This window comes from Clupea harengus, chromosome 16 (genome assembly GCF_900700415.2).
Source record: "Clupea harengus chromosome 16, Ch_v2.0.2, whole genome shotgun sequence".
NCBI lineage: Eukaryota > Metazoa > Chordata > Actinopteri > Clupeiformes > Clupeidae > Clupea > Clupea harengus.
Window position 1 is genome coordinate 2116531 of NC_045167.1, and position 15705 is coordinate 2132235.

Here is a 15705-nt window from a genome sequence, read left to right on the forward strand (position 1 = left end):
TAGGTATGAGGAGTTATGCAGATACCTACTCTGTTCAAACCCAGGGATAGCAGACTCTGGTGACAAGCTTCAGAAAGTGAGACCATTACAGTTTGTTCCAATCATTTTCACACTTGGTTCAATACCATGTACACTTTCTCAAAACACTTAATACATCCAGCATATCAGTAGACTATGTGAACTAAATGGGATACTTTTCCATTGCTTAGATACAAAATGCAGTCAATGACCACTTCTTCCAAAATTCATGGATACCTGTCTCAGTCAATGTTCACTACCAGCAAAACGCTGTGCAACTACAGCATTTTTTGATGATGTTTAGATACTCTGTTCAAAACAGTTAACTTTCAGTTCAAAATCTAATTTACAGTAATTTAGATTACTGTAGATGTAAAGATGCTGTATTTGGACAGACACATGAAGTTATATGCTTGAATTAGACAAAGTATTCTTCTACATTTTTGGCTTGCAGACTTCCTACTATCTCTACAGAAGGCAAGCATAGATGTAGCTGTTCCTGAAGAGTTGTTTCCACTATTACAGTACTGCTCTATATGTTAATCATAGGCTATCAGTGAAAGACAGTGATTGAAGAATGCAATTACATTTTTTGTGAGAAGCAAACTAACATAGGAACACTGTCTTCAGATACTTGGCTTGGATTGATGTATTTCCAAGATGCAATGCAACATGCTATATTTGCAATTGGCAATGCTTCAAGTTATTAGTGTTTTTAGGTCATTGTAATCTGAGAGAGAACATTTGCTAAAGTTACGGCAGCATGACTCACTTTTAAGTGAAGTATGAAGTGTTTTGGTGATTGTAGTGCATTTTGCACCAAAGGTTAACTGATATGCGTCTGTTAAGACCACTGTGTGAAGAGTTTGGAAAAAGTGTACATGGTATTGACACAAGTTTAAAAGTGATCGGAAAAAACTGCAATGTGTGTCCTCCAGGAGAACGTCCTTAAACTTCTTCGACCATGGAAAAATCTTTCAGTAGGTGAGGCCATGATTAAATTTGACGGCATGTTACTTTGGAAACAGTATATGCCTAAGAAACCTGTCAGATGGGGTATTAAGATTTGGTGTCTCTGTGACTCCCTGAAAGGATACTGTTTAGCATTCAATGTATAAACAGGCAAAGAGGGGTGTGTGGCAGATGATCTTGGTTTGGGATAGAGGGTAGTAATAGATATAATATCAGGCTACCTATACAAACACCACCACAAGCTGACAACTTTTTATCTTCAATTCCGTTAGTGAGAAACCTACTCTGTCCTACTGAAGCTTCCCTACGCTCATCAGGCCTCTCGCTGTTCCTCTCCCCCATGTCCTAACTCCTCTCTGCTGCCACAGCACCCTCCCTCACTTCTCTACCCTCAGATGAGCTGGAACACCCGACATCCTGACACATAAAAGAAAAAACTATCCTATTATTGTAAGCCATCACAGTGGATGCCATTAGTGTTTCATCCATTTTTATGTCAATTGTTTTATGTCACAACATCATCGATCTCGATTCTAGGCAGTTTCTTTTTATGTTCACATAATCATCCACTAGAATATTAAAGCCTCTGCAAGATGCCTTTGGTGTTTATATGTTTTATGTCCTATGCACCAACCACACCAAGTTAATCTCTGTAGAAAGTAAATAAGCTGATAATAGGGAAAGGGAGTTGAGGCATTCTTTAAAATGTACACTTTGTGTAGAAACTGTTCAACAACTGTCTCTGCTTTATCAACAGATATCAAGACAAGAAAGCTAAGGAAGAAATTCCACCAAGAAATATAAGTTGCCTCTCAAAAAAAAAGAAAAAGAAAAGCGTTGTGAAGAATGGAACACTGGGACAACTTGCAGAGGCCTTCCATCATGCCTTGGAGTCTATAGCATCCGACCAGTTTACGTAACTGGATGCACCAAGCACGGAAAATAAGGGAGTTGAAGGAAAATTTGCAGGAGAACGACCTAGCTTCACACACAAATGTCTCTGAAAACTATGGTTGTAAACTTAATACTGAAATACAAGCTTTTCACTTTGGTGGAAGTAGGAGCCAGGTAACCCTCCATACAGTGGTAGCATACACCAAAACGGCCACTCAGAGCTTTGCAACCATCCCAAAATCTCTGAGGCACGAGGAGCGTGCTGTGTGGGCTCACTTACAGCCCAGTTATTGAGGACCTCCAGATGCAGCATGGCAAACAGTTTGAGTCGCTCCATCTAATCAGCGATGGTCCTCTGGCGCAGTATCGCAATAAGACAAACTGTTTCCTCATGAGCACTGTGCCATTTACCTGGGGGTTCCAGAGTGTAACATGGAATTAACGAATGATGATGAACGAAGTCACGGAATAGGGGCTCCTGATGGGGTCGGAGCTGTGAAGCGGATGACAGACCAGGTTGTCCTAAGGGGACATGATATGCAAACTGCTGAGGCCCTGTTTGACTTCTTGTCCAGCAAAGATGGGATGAAAATCCAAATGAAATGGATAGAGGAAAAGGACATTTCTGAATTTGACTCACTCGTTCAAACTTTGTCGCGTAGGTCTTATTAAGGACATCTGTGCTATGCATTTTTCTAAACTTTATACTTTTTAAGATATTAAAGAAAAACTAATAAAAATGTTCCCATTGACTTACATTGGGCCGTTATGACATCATAATAGGGTCATTAAACTGGCTTGCACCTGTGCTTCACTGACACCTGCGCCAAGGTTCCAAGGTTCCTTCTCTCTGTCCCTCTCTATTCAACTGTATAACTAGGGATATTAAGAGACACCTTCCATACTCTAATTTGTTTTCTCTTTCCTTTCTTCTTTCCTTCTTCCACTCTTCTTTCCTTTCTTCTTTCCTTCTTCCACTCTTCTTTCCTTCTTCCAATCTTTTTTTCCTTTTTTCACTCTTCTTCCTTCCTTCTTTCCTTCTTTCACTCTTCTTTCCTTCTTCCACTCTTCTTTCCTTTCTTCACTCTTCTTTCTTTTCTTCTCTCCTTCTTCCACTCTTCCTTCCTTCTTCCACTCTTCTTTCCTTTCTTCCACTCTTCTTTCCTTCTTATACTCTTCTTTCCTTTCTTCTTTGCTTCTTCACTCTTATTTCTTTTCTTCTTCCTTTCTTAACTTTTGCATCTGGTATTTCCTTCAGGAAATGCATTTTCTAGTTCTCCTTATTCTTTTTACCTTTTTCTGCGCTTAATTCAGCTCGAACCGCTTAACGTAGAAAGTTCATTCAAACGTTGGTCTTGTAAAGGACACTTCAGCTATGTATTTTTTCTAAACTTAAGATATTAAAGAAAAACGAATACAAAATGTCCCATTGACTTACATTGGGCCATTGTGACATCATAATAGGGTCATTAAACTGGCTTGCACCTGTGCTTCACTGACACCTGTGCCAAGGTTCCAAGGCTCCTCTTCTCTCTGTCCCTCTCCATTCAACTGAATAACTAGGAATATTATGCTTTCCTTCTTCCACTCGTCTTTCCTTCTTCAACTCTTCTTTCCTTACCTCTTTCCTTCTTCCACTCTTCTTTCCTTCTTCCACTCTTCTTCCACTCTTCTTTCCTTCTTTCACTCTTCTTTCTTTTCTTCTTCATTTCTTAACTTTTGCATTTCATGCACTGGTATTTCCTTCAGGAAATGCATTTTCTAGTTTCTAATTTCTCTTCCAACGGCAATGTACTAAATTGCACCCTCAACAAATAGTCTACATTATTCATTGTATGAATTAAAACACTTCCAAAATAGTCGAAATCTAGCGATAGCTAACTAGCAGTACCGTTACTGGCATTGATCTGACTGTATGTTTTTTTTTTCTTGGTCACGGGGTACAGTTCTTCCGGTTTTCGCATTATTCCAGTCGAGTTGCTAGGCAGATTTTGTGGGGCACATCTGAAAGGGCCCCACCGCTCAATGTAACTTTGGCCTGTGTGGTTCACGCTCATTGGTGTTTCCATGGTAACGGTGGGGAAGCGTGGGCCGTTGCCCCACCGGAAAGGGAGGGACAGCGGAGAGCAGCATTTCACAGAGCAAGCACACAGACAGAAAAACACACAAATCAAATTACTCCAAAACAAGACTATAATGCTTGTGAGTCAAGTTTATTCACACACATATTCACGCTACTTTGCATAAAAAAAAAAAATAGATATATTTTGCCGCGAAGTACGAATGTATTGAGCTTTCTGCACAGCGTCATCTGGATCTGGTGGGGCAGTGCCCCACCTGCCCCTAATGTAGAAACGCCACTGCTCCCTCCACAGATGATGAAGGTGACCAAGACGTGTTGGAAGTGGGAAGGTTCATCATTGTCAAGTATGATGAGAAGCGATATGTGGGCCAAATCTCAGATATTCAGGGAGAGGACATACAGGTGAATTGTATGGTTCAGCATGGACAGAAGAATACCTTCCAGTGGCCTGACAAAGATGATACCATCTATTACTCTCGTACCAACATAATTGGGGGGATTTCTGAGCCTGAGCTTTTACTTCACTTTTAGTTCAAATTCATGCTCTAAGAAACAATATTTGAATTATATTATATTATTATTATATTTATATATTAATATTATATATATATATTTTTTAAGTTAAAAATGCTAATGATTTTTTTTTTGTTACAAAAGTACTTAATACATTTTACCAATAAAGTACAATGTCTCATCTCGTCCTGTGGTGTGACGACACTTCCTGTGGTGTGACATCACTTCAAATACAATTAAATTACTTTTCCTAATGTTAACTAACTTTAATTATTATGTGCATATGAACACATTGCATAATTTAACTATCAAAAGGAAAGCAGACATTTTCATTAGGTTTTTTTTTCATTGTACAGAATATTTCCACTAGAGTGAGTGATGAAAGATGGCACAGGTGAATAATCAAATAAAAAAACAGCTGTGAAAAATAATCATATGCAGAATTTTTATAATCTTTCTGAAAGAGTACTTCTTAAACTTAAAACATACCTGATTTGTACTTGATATCAATAATAGTAAAATATTTTAATTTTGTCATAGTGACATGTCACACCGCAGGACAAATTGTGGCTGAAGCTATAAGAAAAGCTTAAAAAATAATGAAATTATACAACAAATCCACGGAAATCAAGCATTTGAACATTATAATTTCATACAACTGTAATCCTCATTAGAACTTTATTTAAAAAAAAAAAAATACTGTTTCACCCTTATTTGTCAACTACCCATAGTATAAATATACTTATATAGGGTACTACTAGCCAGGCATTGGTATATTTACTTTGTCGTTCCTAGACAAGATGCTGTGCCTTTCTGTCTCATGTCATGAACCTTGATTTTCACACTTCATCACGAGTTGAGGAGCGGTCAAATGCCCTTGCTTTCAGTAAAATTGTCAATTCAGTGAATGACACCAGTGCACATTCTCAATGTATTTAATTTTAACCACTGGAAATATGGTCAAGTGAGATTTCCTTCTTGTTGTGTACATCCACTAGTTCCCTCCATGGAATCATTACAGGCTTTTCCTATCTACGCGCCACATTGCACAGTCTCAAGCGCTGCTTATAACTTGTTGTAGAGCTTACTTGTGATTGGAAGGTTGGTGGACGCTGTTGGTAGGACCAATCATAGAGAGACTTACTCACAGTCGGCCGAATCAACATGGCGGCTTTCTGAGTTTATGAAGAAAAGCTAAGGTGTAATTCAACACTCTACACATATGTTCGTTATATTTAAGGTTTTATTTTTGTCATTGATGACTTAATGCACAGCAGAAAGAAAATGTCAAGTGAAGGCAATAAGAAACAGTTCTGGAAAAGAAACACAGCTAAGGTCCCTGGCAGGTAAGTGACGTGTTCAAGCTAGTAAATTAGCCGATATATTAGCAATCTTGCTAGCGGGCATATTGGTAGCAAGCTAACGTTAGGTTGCTTTGAACAGCGTTACATTGTGTGTTTGTCTTTAATGTTCTAACTAACAATGCACCAGCTCCTTCTAAACACAAATGTTGCGTTAATAGCAACTATTCATCCATGCCTGACATGTTTGACATAGACATCACATCAATGTTGGTAGCTAACGTTATCTAGCTAGCCCAGTTTTCATGTCTTAGGATAACTTAGCCAGCTAATATCACTGGCTTTCTAGTCTGCTGGCAAGATGAATAAGCCTATATTGTGTTATCTTGTCAACTAATAAGGACAGTTTAGTTGATGTCACTTGGATATCGATACTGCTAACACAACAAACAAGACACTAGTAAAGTCGGCGGCATATCATTTCGTGTGTTTGTTATCATATATATCTTGCTGAAGAACTTACGTTAACAGTTATCTAGATAGATAGCCACTGTGGTAACAAACTTAAAAACATAACAGAGCTAGATTTTCATGATTGGCAGTGTCTTTTCAACTTCAGAATCTCAATTGATTCAGTCCGAATTTTGTTTGTTACTGGGAGGGGAGAATGTATGTTTACCCTCAGGCTGCAAACGCTTACGTTAGCTTGCTTCATGTTATTAGCTAGCTCAGTGGACTTTATCAGCTGTTAAGTTTTAAAGGACTTTGTAAACACAGTAGATCGACGTCTTTCCCGTCGCAGAACCGATATCTGTTGATCGTTGTTTATGATTTACTGACATCTACGGAGCACAATGAGTAAGGTCAATCAGCAACAGATGTAACAACTCCCCAGCGACAACCATGTTTGCATTAAACTATTTTGTACTTCATATTCATAACGCTGACTATACCGATGGTACGTCACGGTGTTTGTTGAAATCTGTTGTTAGAGTCACGTGTACTTTACTTATTGATACATAAGCATACTGCGTAGACTTGGACCTGTTTCCTAAAATGTTTCATCTATTTGTATTTTGTAATGGAAAAGTAGGCCCACTGACTGAAACTTCCCATGTTATGTAGCATGCAGGAAGCAAGTGGCCTAAATGCCGAGAATAAGCCACTGACAGTCCATTCTTTATTCCAGCATACAGCATGTGTATGGAGCTCAGCATCCTCCCTTGGACCCTCTCCTTCATACCAAGTAAGAACGTGTTTTAATTGTGTGCATGCACCAGACAGTTTCATGCCGTGAATTGATACATTCAGGAACCTAAAACTGCAATCTCCAGAGTGTTCAGGAAGTCAATGCAATGTAAATTAACCCTTTATTGCAGATAACCTATTTGCTTTCTTTTGAAGGCAGGAATTTGTTAAAAGGCCCGCTGATGTTTATTTGGACTCATCACCTACACATTTTCAAATCAAACAAGGATGGCCTGATCAAAGAGTAAAGTCTGATACCTTGACTCCTGAAAAAGGACAAGTCATCCTAACAGCAAAGTGTGTTTTAGCCCCTTTCATTGTTACCGCATGACATTTTACAAAACTAATAATTAACTGAGGTTATTTTTTTTGCATAGCAAATGTATAGATTTTAAAGTTTTGGTCACAGTTGGTGGATTTTCATTTCTGTGGAAGTTCTTTTCCTGGATGATTAGCTTTCTGTTCAGGGACTGCATGTTCAATCATGGTAATGTCTATAGAGGGTTGTTTTCCATTTTCAGTGGAGTTCGACAGTGTTCAACCTGTAATGGAACAGTCTCAGGGAAAGCAATGCGGATCCAACTTCTCTATTCTTATGTTAATCTATTTTTTAAAGAAGAAAGGCATTGGACATGTTTTTGTGCTCCTGCTGCTTTCCAATTTAGTGTGGTGCTGCTGAGTTTGAAGAGCCTATGGGAAACTGAATTAGAATGGAACTATTTCCTGTAAATTTACACAGAAATAAACGTGTCTCATACTCAAGGGGCACTTTGTGAAAAGGTCAAATTTAATTGGTTTTGTGCATTGGAATCTCTTAGAGCCCTTTATAAGAGATCTGGGAAAAGGATGGAATGTGTGTTTATATGAAATCTGTTTAAACTCTTGCTGTCTCTTCTCTTACTGTCCATTACTCTATAAGTGTGTGACTGTACATAACTGAGAACCATATTGGGTTCTGAGTTATGGTCCTGCCTATAGTGGCTCTGATATTGCCCAGATGTTTGTTGAATGCACATACACATAGACTACCGCATACCATGAATCTCTTGAGGGTATTTCAATTTAAGTTTGCTCTCTCAAAGATCAAAGTTAAACCAGCAATCTGTTGACCTTATGTTCTCCTGTCCTAGTTTAATCAAAGCTGGAAACAAGCCCCAGCTGACCCCAGGTAAACCAAAGAAAGCCACCACCTTCCAGGAGTTTGAGAGCATCACCAGTGATGCCTGGGATGTTGGTGATGATGATGATGAGCTGCTCGCTATGGCTGCTCAGAACCTGAACATTGAGGTTGTCATGGAGACGGCCAACAAAGTTATTGAGAATCACAGCAAGCTCCAAGAGCGACAACAGCTGCAGCAGGATGAGGTGTTTGAACTAGAGGACAAAGAGGAGGAAGAGGTGGTTCAGGAGGACGCTGAGGAGGTTGATGGCGATGAGGAGGAAGAGGAGCGCGAAGAAGCAGCTGAGACTGCCGCAGAGCTGTCCTTCAGCTCAGAGGCTGGTTCATACACTGACACTCGGCTGGTGAAGTCCCTCAGTGAAGCCCCTATTGGCTCACCAAAGGGTTAGTATTTGACTCTAACTCATGTCTCCATTTTAGTTTCGCTTGTATGTGCCAAAGAAATGGCATCTCTCTGTTTTTTTTTGCTGTAACTGGAGCTGAGGTTGCTTGGGGGCTGTTGCTTGATGGTATGGTGTTTTGACCCCTAACAGTTATCTCCCTGGAGCCTTGACTAGAAGGGAAGATATTGTCTGTTCTCCTTCCTGCTATTTCCCCAGAATCCAAATGAATCCCCAGCTTGGCCTTTCTAAGGGAAGAGGGTTGTTGTCTGTAGCTGCTCTACTGCGCTGTGATTTTGCTAGCGCTAGGCTAGATGGATGGCACAGATAATGAAGTGCCTGTCGATCTCTTCTTACTCAAGGTCCCCTACACTTTCAGCATTCAAACCACCCTCGCCCGCCTGTATGCTAGCCTAGAGCATAAGTGTTCGTCACATACAGTCCTCTGTGATGAGGAGTGAGACGAAATGTACTAGCCTCTCTGAAATGCCTTTTGTCGATTCATGCTGGCCTAAAATAACAATTCTGGACTTTAAAAGCACCACAACTGCTTTCCATCTGGTGTCCCAAATGTTTGATGGCGTGCCTGCCTGCTGGAGTGGAGACTTCAGCTCGCCTGGCCTTATTAGATAATGGCAGACAGAGAGGCTTTCATTGTAGCCCAATGCCGCTCAGGCTAATGGACAAGACTGGTGTGCAGTGCTCTGTTGCCTTGGCTCAACCAAAGCTTGGTAATTGCACTTAATGGGATTGGGGAAATAGTAAAGGGTCCTGCTTGTACATGGGCATTCATTAATGCTCTGCATTCTGTTGTTATTGTTTGTTTGTTTGTTTGTTTTTGGGATGCGGCACAGAGCTGGAAGGTGAGCCGGCTCTATACCGGCAGCAGTCCCTGCCCCACAGGCCTATTATCCCGATGGTGGCTCGAATGGCTGATCAGAACACCTCAGGAACCCCTGCCATGTCTGAGAGGGAGGCCTCCCGCCTGGACAAGTTCAAACAGGTCCTCGCTGGACCCAACACAGACCTTGGTGAGACCTCTGTTCCATATGTTGTACCTTAAATGTGATATTGCGTGTGGATGTACAATTGACAGGCGGTGTTCAGGCTTGATTACTGACATACAATATCTGGTCAGAAAATGTCATGACTGAGAATTTAAGCATTAACTCTGATTAATTATGGCTTCATAAGAAATAGACTTAGACTCAAATCTCAGTTATAAATTGCAATGGTTAATTAATCGTTGCAACTTTGAAGTCACTGCTTTATCCCCGGTTAATCTGCTACTTTGCCAAGTTTCTGCCCACGGATGATGCCCAAATGTCAAATCCTGCTCACTTCACAGCTGAGACTCTAATTTCACGATGTTAACCACAGACATCTGTGAGCCTAGCAATGAAATAACCCGACTACTGCATGTGTTCAACAAACTTAGCTGTAATTACATTGCCATTGACCAACCAAACACAGCTAAACTTAATAATTAAATAAATCTGACCTTCAGCACAAAAAGTAAAAAGAAAGATAAGTTATCCACAATTTCAGTTATGTGTCTAGACAAGATGAACTAGTAGGTGGCTAGTTAGAGATTTAGCCTGGCCAGAATTGCTAGTGTCATCACACCAAATTACACTTGCAATGGTAGCAACGCTTACTTAACTCTTAGAGCTTTTTAAAAGCACATACCACCAAGAAGACAAAACATTTCTGACATGAAAGAAAAGCATGTTTTTTTTAAATGTCCACCAACGGGAGTCCCCTATGAACACACACACACACACACACACACACACACACACACACAAGATAAAAACGGACCTCTATGTTCTTCGATTGAAAGCTTGAGTTTTGCGATGTTCTCCTGTCGCAAAATGTACAGAAGTCTGGAGATGGATGAGCTTTCCATTGGCCAGGTTTTAGCCGTTCTTATTGCCAGTCGTGACTGATTGAGCGTTGCTAAATCTGGCTGTCCTTTTCAAAATATATCTCACCATTCCTGTGAGTAGCGCCCAGACAGAATGTTTTTTGTCATCCTTTTTGCATGCCATAATGGGCGAGGAGCGCCTTGCAACTTGCGCTACTTTTAATCGGAAGGTGCAAACATCTGTATGGATAAGGTGGTCCAAAATGTTTGTGGGAATGAAACATCAACGTGTTCTAGGCCTGTAGCACGGTCACATTAAATGTGAAATCAAATATAGGCTGTTAGCCTTTTTTAAGAATTAGGTCGGATGTCTACAGTAATGCAATTTATTGTAGAAAATGTGTGGTCATTTCAATGCAGTTTGTTAATACAATGGGTTTCTGCAATTCATATGTTGAAAATGAAATCTGTTTTTGTGTCTTCACCTTTATCCTATGGCCACAGTTCAGTGGCTATTTGCACTTGGCACGATGATGATTATGGCTACAGACTGCGTGTGAGGGAGCATGTTTATTATGTTTGCAAAAAAAAAAAGAAAACACACACGCACTTACAGGTGGACATAATAAGATAATAAAAATGTGGATGGCATCCATAGACAAGGTACAGAGATTACAGAGATTATGACACCCTGTCAGCGCATTACAGGACCCGATTCTGTTCACATTTAGTTCACTGACTTTGAATTAGTGGATCATTGATTTTAATTTCCAACCAAACAAACTAATTAAACTAAAACACAACCTAATTAGTATAGCTGTGGTCTAGAAATTGCCTACTTCAGTGTACAAACAGGTTTTTCTTAGTAGAAATCTGAGATCTGGGACAGAAAGGTGTGTGTGCATAAATACCCACTTTTTCCACTTACTAATAATTCGCACCCATTGGCAGGAAAGAGAAGCCCCGCCCCTGATTGTGACACAAAAGGAAAGCGCCTCCCCCTCTCTCTTCTCTCTTCAGTCAGGCAAATAGCCGCACTCTGCATTATCAATCCGCTTAATCGCATTATCAATGCGTTCTTTCTTCACATATTTTACAATTCATTCGCAAACAATTCCTTCAAATATCATAGGATTACTATAATAAACTACATAACATAAGCGAATATCTGTTTTGTATGGTTTAATGCCGTTTATTTCGTAGATTACTAGAAGTTTAATAACAGTTTGTATAGAGTGATTAAACCATTATATGTCAAGCATATATCTCAGTTTAAATTTAGGATGGCATGGGGTATCATAATCTCCATGAAACCACACTTGACAGCCATTTCAATGTGATTCAGGCGAAATCACTTCAGAAATCTGACTATGCTAATGTCATTTTCAAAAGTTTAAGTTTTTAAAAAGACTATTAGGTTGATGTAACGTAATTACAACCCTGTGTGTTGGATAAAAGCCATGCTTGCACCAATGATCCTTGTTTTGTTTTTAATTAACTGTGTAACAGTTAAAAACAAAAATCCACTATGTACTGTTTTGTCTCATGAATTCATACACCTGGCTAGTGAACATGTCCCGATCATTCCAATCAGATCAAAAGTTTGCAATAGCAGTTCCTTATTATAATAATAATAATAATAATAATAATAATAATGGTCTTCCAAAGTATTTTTCTTTTCCTCATGCGGTTCAACAGCCTTGTCAGAAGATAATTTATTAGAAGCTTTTGCATTCCAATAGGCCTCCAAATGCAAAATAATAATTGCTCAACAGACGACCGTCACTACCCCTCTTGTCTATCCAGGCAACCATAACTACCCCTCTTGTCTATTCAGGCAACCTTAACTACCCCGCTTGTCTATTCAGGCAACCGTAACTACCCCTCTTGTCTATTCAGGCAACCATAACTACCCCTCTTGGCTGTTCAGGCAATGTATGCACTTAGCAAAAGATTAGTTTGTTTTGTTTGCTAATAGCTAATTGCAAAGACTGATGTGCCAGATATTAGAGCAGCCATTTGTTTTTTTTGTGTGAGTGTGTAATTATAGGCTAGATAAGCTAAAACTGATTTCCACATCTATTTTGAGGCACCTCTAGGTAAGGCCCCACCACAACATGACATGACACAACTCTGTATTTTCCTCAATATTGTTTTTCTCTAAATGAACGGAATTGACAGTCAGTGCATTAATGCATATTATAAAACAATTGGGTTCTAGTGAATTATTTAGCTGTTTCTGATTGGACAAGAGACGTTCCATGAGTTGGAATATCCCAGGACATCCCAACTCTGACTTTTCACAGCTAATAAATAAATCACTCCGCGATGAAACATTCTTATAGCACGTTGATACAATTAAGTGATAACCGTTAATTCAAAGTTGAAATTCCAAAAGACGTTGACAATGGAACTATTTTTTTTTTTGCGAAGAAACAATGGCGAAATAATATTTTTTTTAATCAATAACTTCGTGTTTAAATGTTAATTGGTTGACTATAAAATTGTTGCGCCTACTCGGCCTCCGGCCTCGTGGCTACGGCCGAACACCACCCGTGGGAATATCCCTTACCTACCCCACTCGCACGAGTACTATATTGCTTAAACACGAAATGTACAAATCCATCTGCGCATCCACACACCTTTGATAAATCTCAGTCCAGACAGTAGCCTAGGCCTATGTGTTGTGAAGCAAGTGTGTCATTTTAAAGTGATCAACAGTTGTGTGGGGATCTGTGTGTGTGTGTGTCAAGCTTCAAATTTCTTGTGCTCATGGAAGTTTCAAGGACTCTTGACTCATGTGTCCTTCCTGGCTGCTGCAGCTGTCAGTCAGTCAGTGCTGTGCTGTGCTGCAGAGGTAAAAGCATGTTGGCAGATTGATAATGAGTGGCGTTTGAGGCGTGAGGACAAAGGTGTACGTGTTTTTGAACACTGAGAAGCCTCGGCACCAGCCCCCATTGTGTTCTGTCCCATTAGCTGCCCTTGTAATGTATTGAACACTTCCCAATTGTTCTGTGTGATTGAGCCTGAATGGCTAATTGAAGTACTTGCGCTGCAGCGGGGGAGTTGGGGAGTTTGGAAATAAAGTGCATTGTAGATGCTGCTGCTGCTGCTGCCGCCTCGGCCAAGGTGCGCCCTGATTGGGAGAACTTTTCTCTATGCATCTCCCTTGGCCGTTGTCGCGTGATGTCACAAGGCCCACTTCAATCAGTATTCCGGTCTCCATGGTGATTTATAAGTGCATGAGTGAGAGGAGAGGCCGGGGCGCTGGCAGACGCTGATTCTCAACCTGTCAGCTGGCATTACAACAGCCTAGCCATCAGGGCCTGTCTTAATTTAGTTGTTGTCACCTTATTAAATATCTAAACTGACTAGCCAGACGTGGACTGCCAGAATGAAATATGAAGGTAATTCCGTGTACATAATTAAGCCGGTACGAGGGGCCGGTGACAGAGATGGATCAGGCTGTTGTCCTTTGGAGGAGGTCGATGTCCCTGTTCCCCCCACAGTGACACGGCATCCACGTCTATATGGTGCATTCATCACCTCTGTGGAAGAGCCGGCTCACTCCCATTGCATCAGCCCTATGATGAGCCAGCGGAGGAGACACTGCCCTCTAGTGTACGCCATGGCATCTTGTCCATAGAATTGTTTTCACCAGACGTAGAGCTTAGAAGAGAGAATTGTAAGTCTGGATGGCTGCATTTTATAATTCTTATTTCTCCACAGTCTCTCTTTCTCTCTCTCTTTCTCTCTCTTTCTGCTCATTATATAGGGTGATTTATATTGGCCATCACTTTTCAGACATGATGAAGACTGATTCTGACTTGGTAAAGCTCCACAATATTGGCTTAGGCATATTGCTAGTTGGTTATAACTGGACAAATTCAAAACAAATTCAGCTGTGTTGGCGGGGTCTGTTCAGACTCATCTCTTTAAGTTTGTCAGTGACCAGCTTCTTCTGAAGCAGTGAGGAATCTGTGTGGACTCCAGAGCTCAAGCACAAGACTCAGCCTGCAGAGGGGACACAGGTCACTGTTGCTATATCTGTGTGTGTGTTGGATCACAATGACAGGACATAGGGCCTTTTTGCCTATTCTTTGAAGTGGGATGAGTGAAATCTTAGAGAGCTGGACTGTGTGAGTTTACCCGTCCCCCCCCTAAACCTTATTTTTCCTCACCCTTGAACCATGTCCAAACAGAGTTGAAACAGTGTTGTTGCAAAACTGGAACTTTTCTGAGCTTGCTTGCCAGAATATGCAGGATGGGGAATGGGTCCAAATGCCATTTTGTTTTGGCAGGGAGCTCAGAAAGAATTTTGAAGTGATGCTGTGATATTGCTTGTGTCTGGATGACGAATTTGGCAGTGGAAGGTCTTCTTCACTCTGTGGTTAGGAGCACGCTTCGGACTAATGGTTTGTCTGATCGCTGCACACAGGGAGATGGCATGAGCACCCACACCCACCCATGGACGTATCAGGATAGCTGTTTTTGAAAGCCAAACGATGTAGAGGGAGTGTATAGGAGTTTTGAAGAGTGACAGTCTGATTTCAGTTGACCCACACCTCAACCGGCCTCCCATCAGCGCACCGTCTTTCTTTCTGCCGTCGGGTCTTTTAACGAGCGTCTCCCACATCAGCGCTAAAGCGTGGTTCTGGAGCTGCCGTCTGTGTCACCACGGGGTCAGCTTTTACGGTCTGCTCTTTGAGAAGGTAAGAGGATCCGACCAGGCAATTATTCCATGGCGGCGGGGAGGGTTGCCATGGAAATGCACTCTGGTTCTGATTGGGGTTTCTACCCCTCACTCTTCCCTTTGACGCACCGCTCTGCCTCTCTGTCATTTTCTCTCTCTCTCTCTCTCTCTCTCTCTCTCTCTCTCTCTCTCGCCTCCTCCTTCCCACATATAGGCTCACTTCTTTGTAAGTCCTTCTCTTTTGGATTTCTGTTCTTCCCTCGCTCACCATTTCTCCTTTTCTGCATGCTCCCCTCCCCTGTCCCTCTTCATTTCTCTCTCTCTCTCTTTTTCTCTCTCTCTCTTTACTCTCTGTCTCTCTCTTTACTCTCTATCTCTCTCTCTCTGTCTCTCTCTCTCTCTCTCTCTCTCTTTACTCTCTCTCTCTCTTTACTCTCTCTCACTCTCTCTCTCTCTGTCTCTCTTTACTCTCTCTCTCTCTCTCTCTCTCTCTCTCTCTCTGACTCTTTCATTTTCAGTGTTACGGTTGGGGGAGCTGCGGTTCTGCTCATCTCTC

General features: G+C 41.0%; 1 protein-coding gene across 6 annotated transcripts in view; it reads left to right on the plus strand.

The window, feature by feature from the left end:
- The first annotated feature begins 5583 nt into the window (after positions 1–5583).
- Positions 5584–15705, plus strand: part of tbc1d22a (TBC1 domain family, member 22a) — a 110607-nt gene continuing 100485 nt past the window's right edge. For 2 of the 6 annotated variants that reach the window (XM_031583091.2, XM_031583093.2), the window contains exons 1-5: positions 5584–5826; positions 6971–7027; positions 7186–7326; positions 8160–8593; positions 9444–9620. In XM_031583091.2, coding sequence (XP_031438951.1) covers positions 5747–5826; positions 6971–7027; positions 7186–7326; positions 8160–8593; positions 9444–9620 — 889 coding nt within the window. In that variant the 5' untranslated portion in view covers positions 5584–5746. The remainder of the gene's footprint in view (positions 5827–6970; positions 7028–7185; positions 7327–8159; positions 8594–9443; positions 9621–15705) is intronic. The other 4 variants (XM_031583092.2, XM_031583094.2, XM_012823812.3 and 1 more) reach the window with 4 other exon arrangements.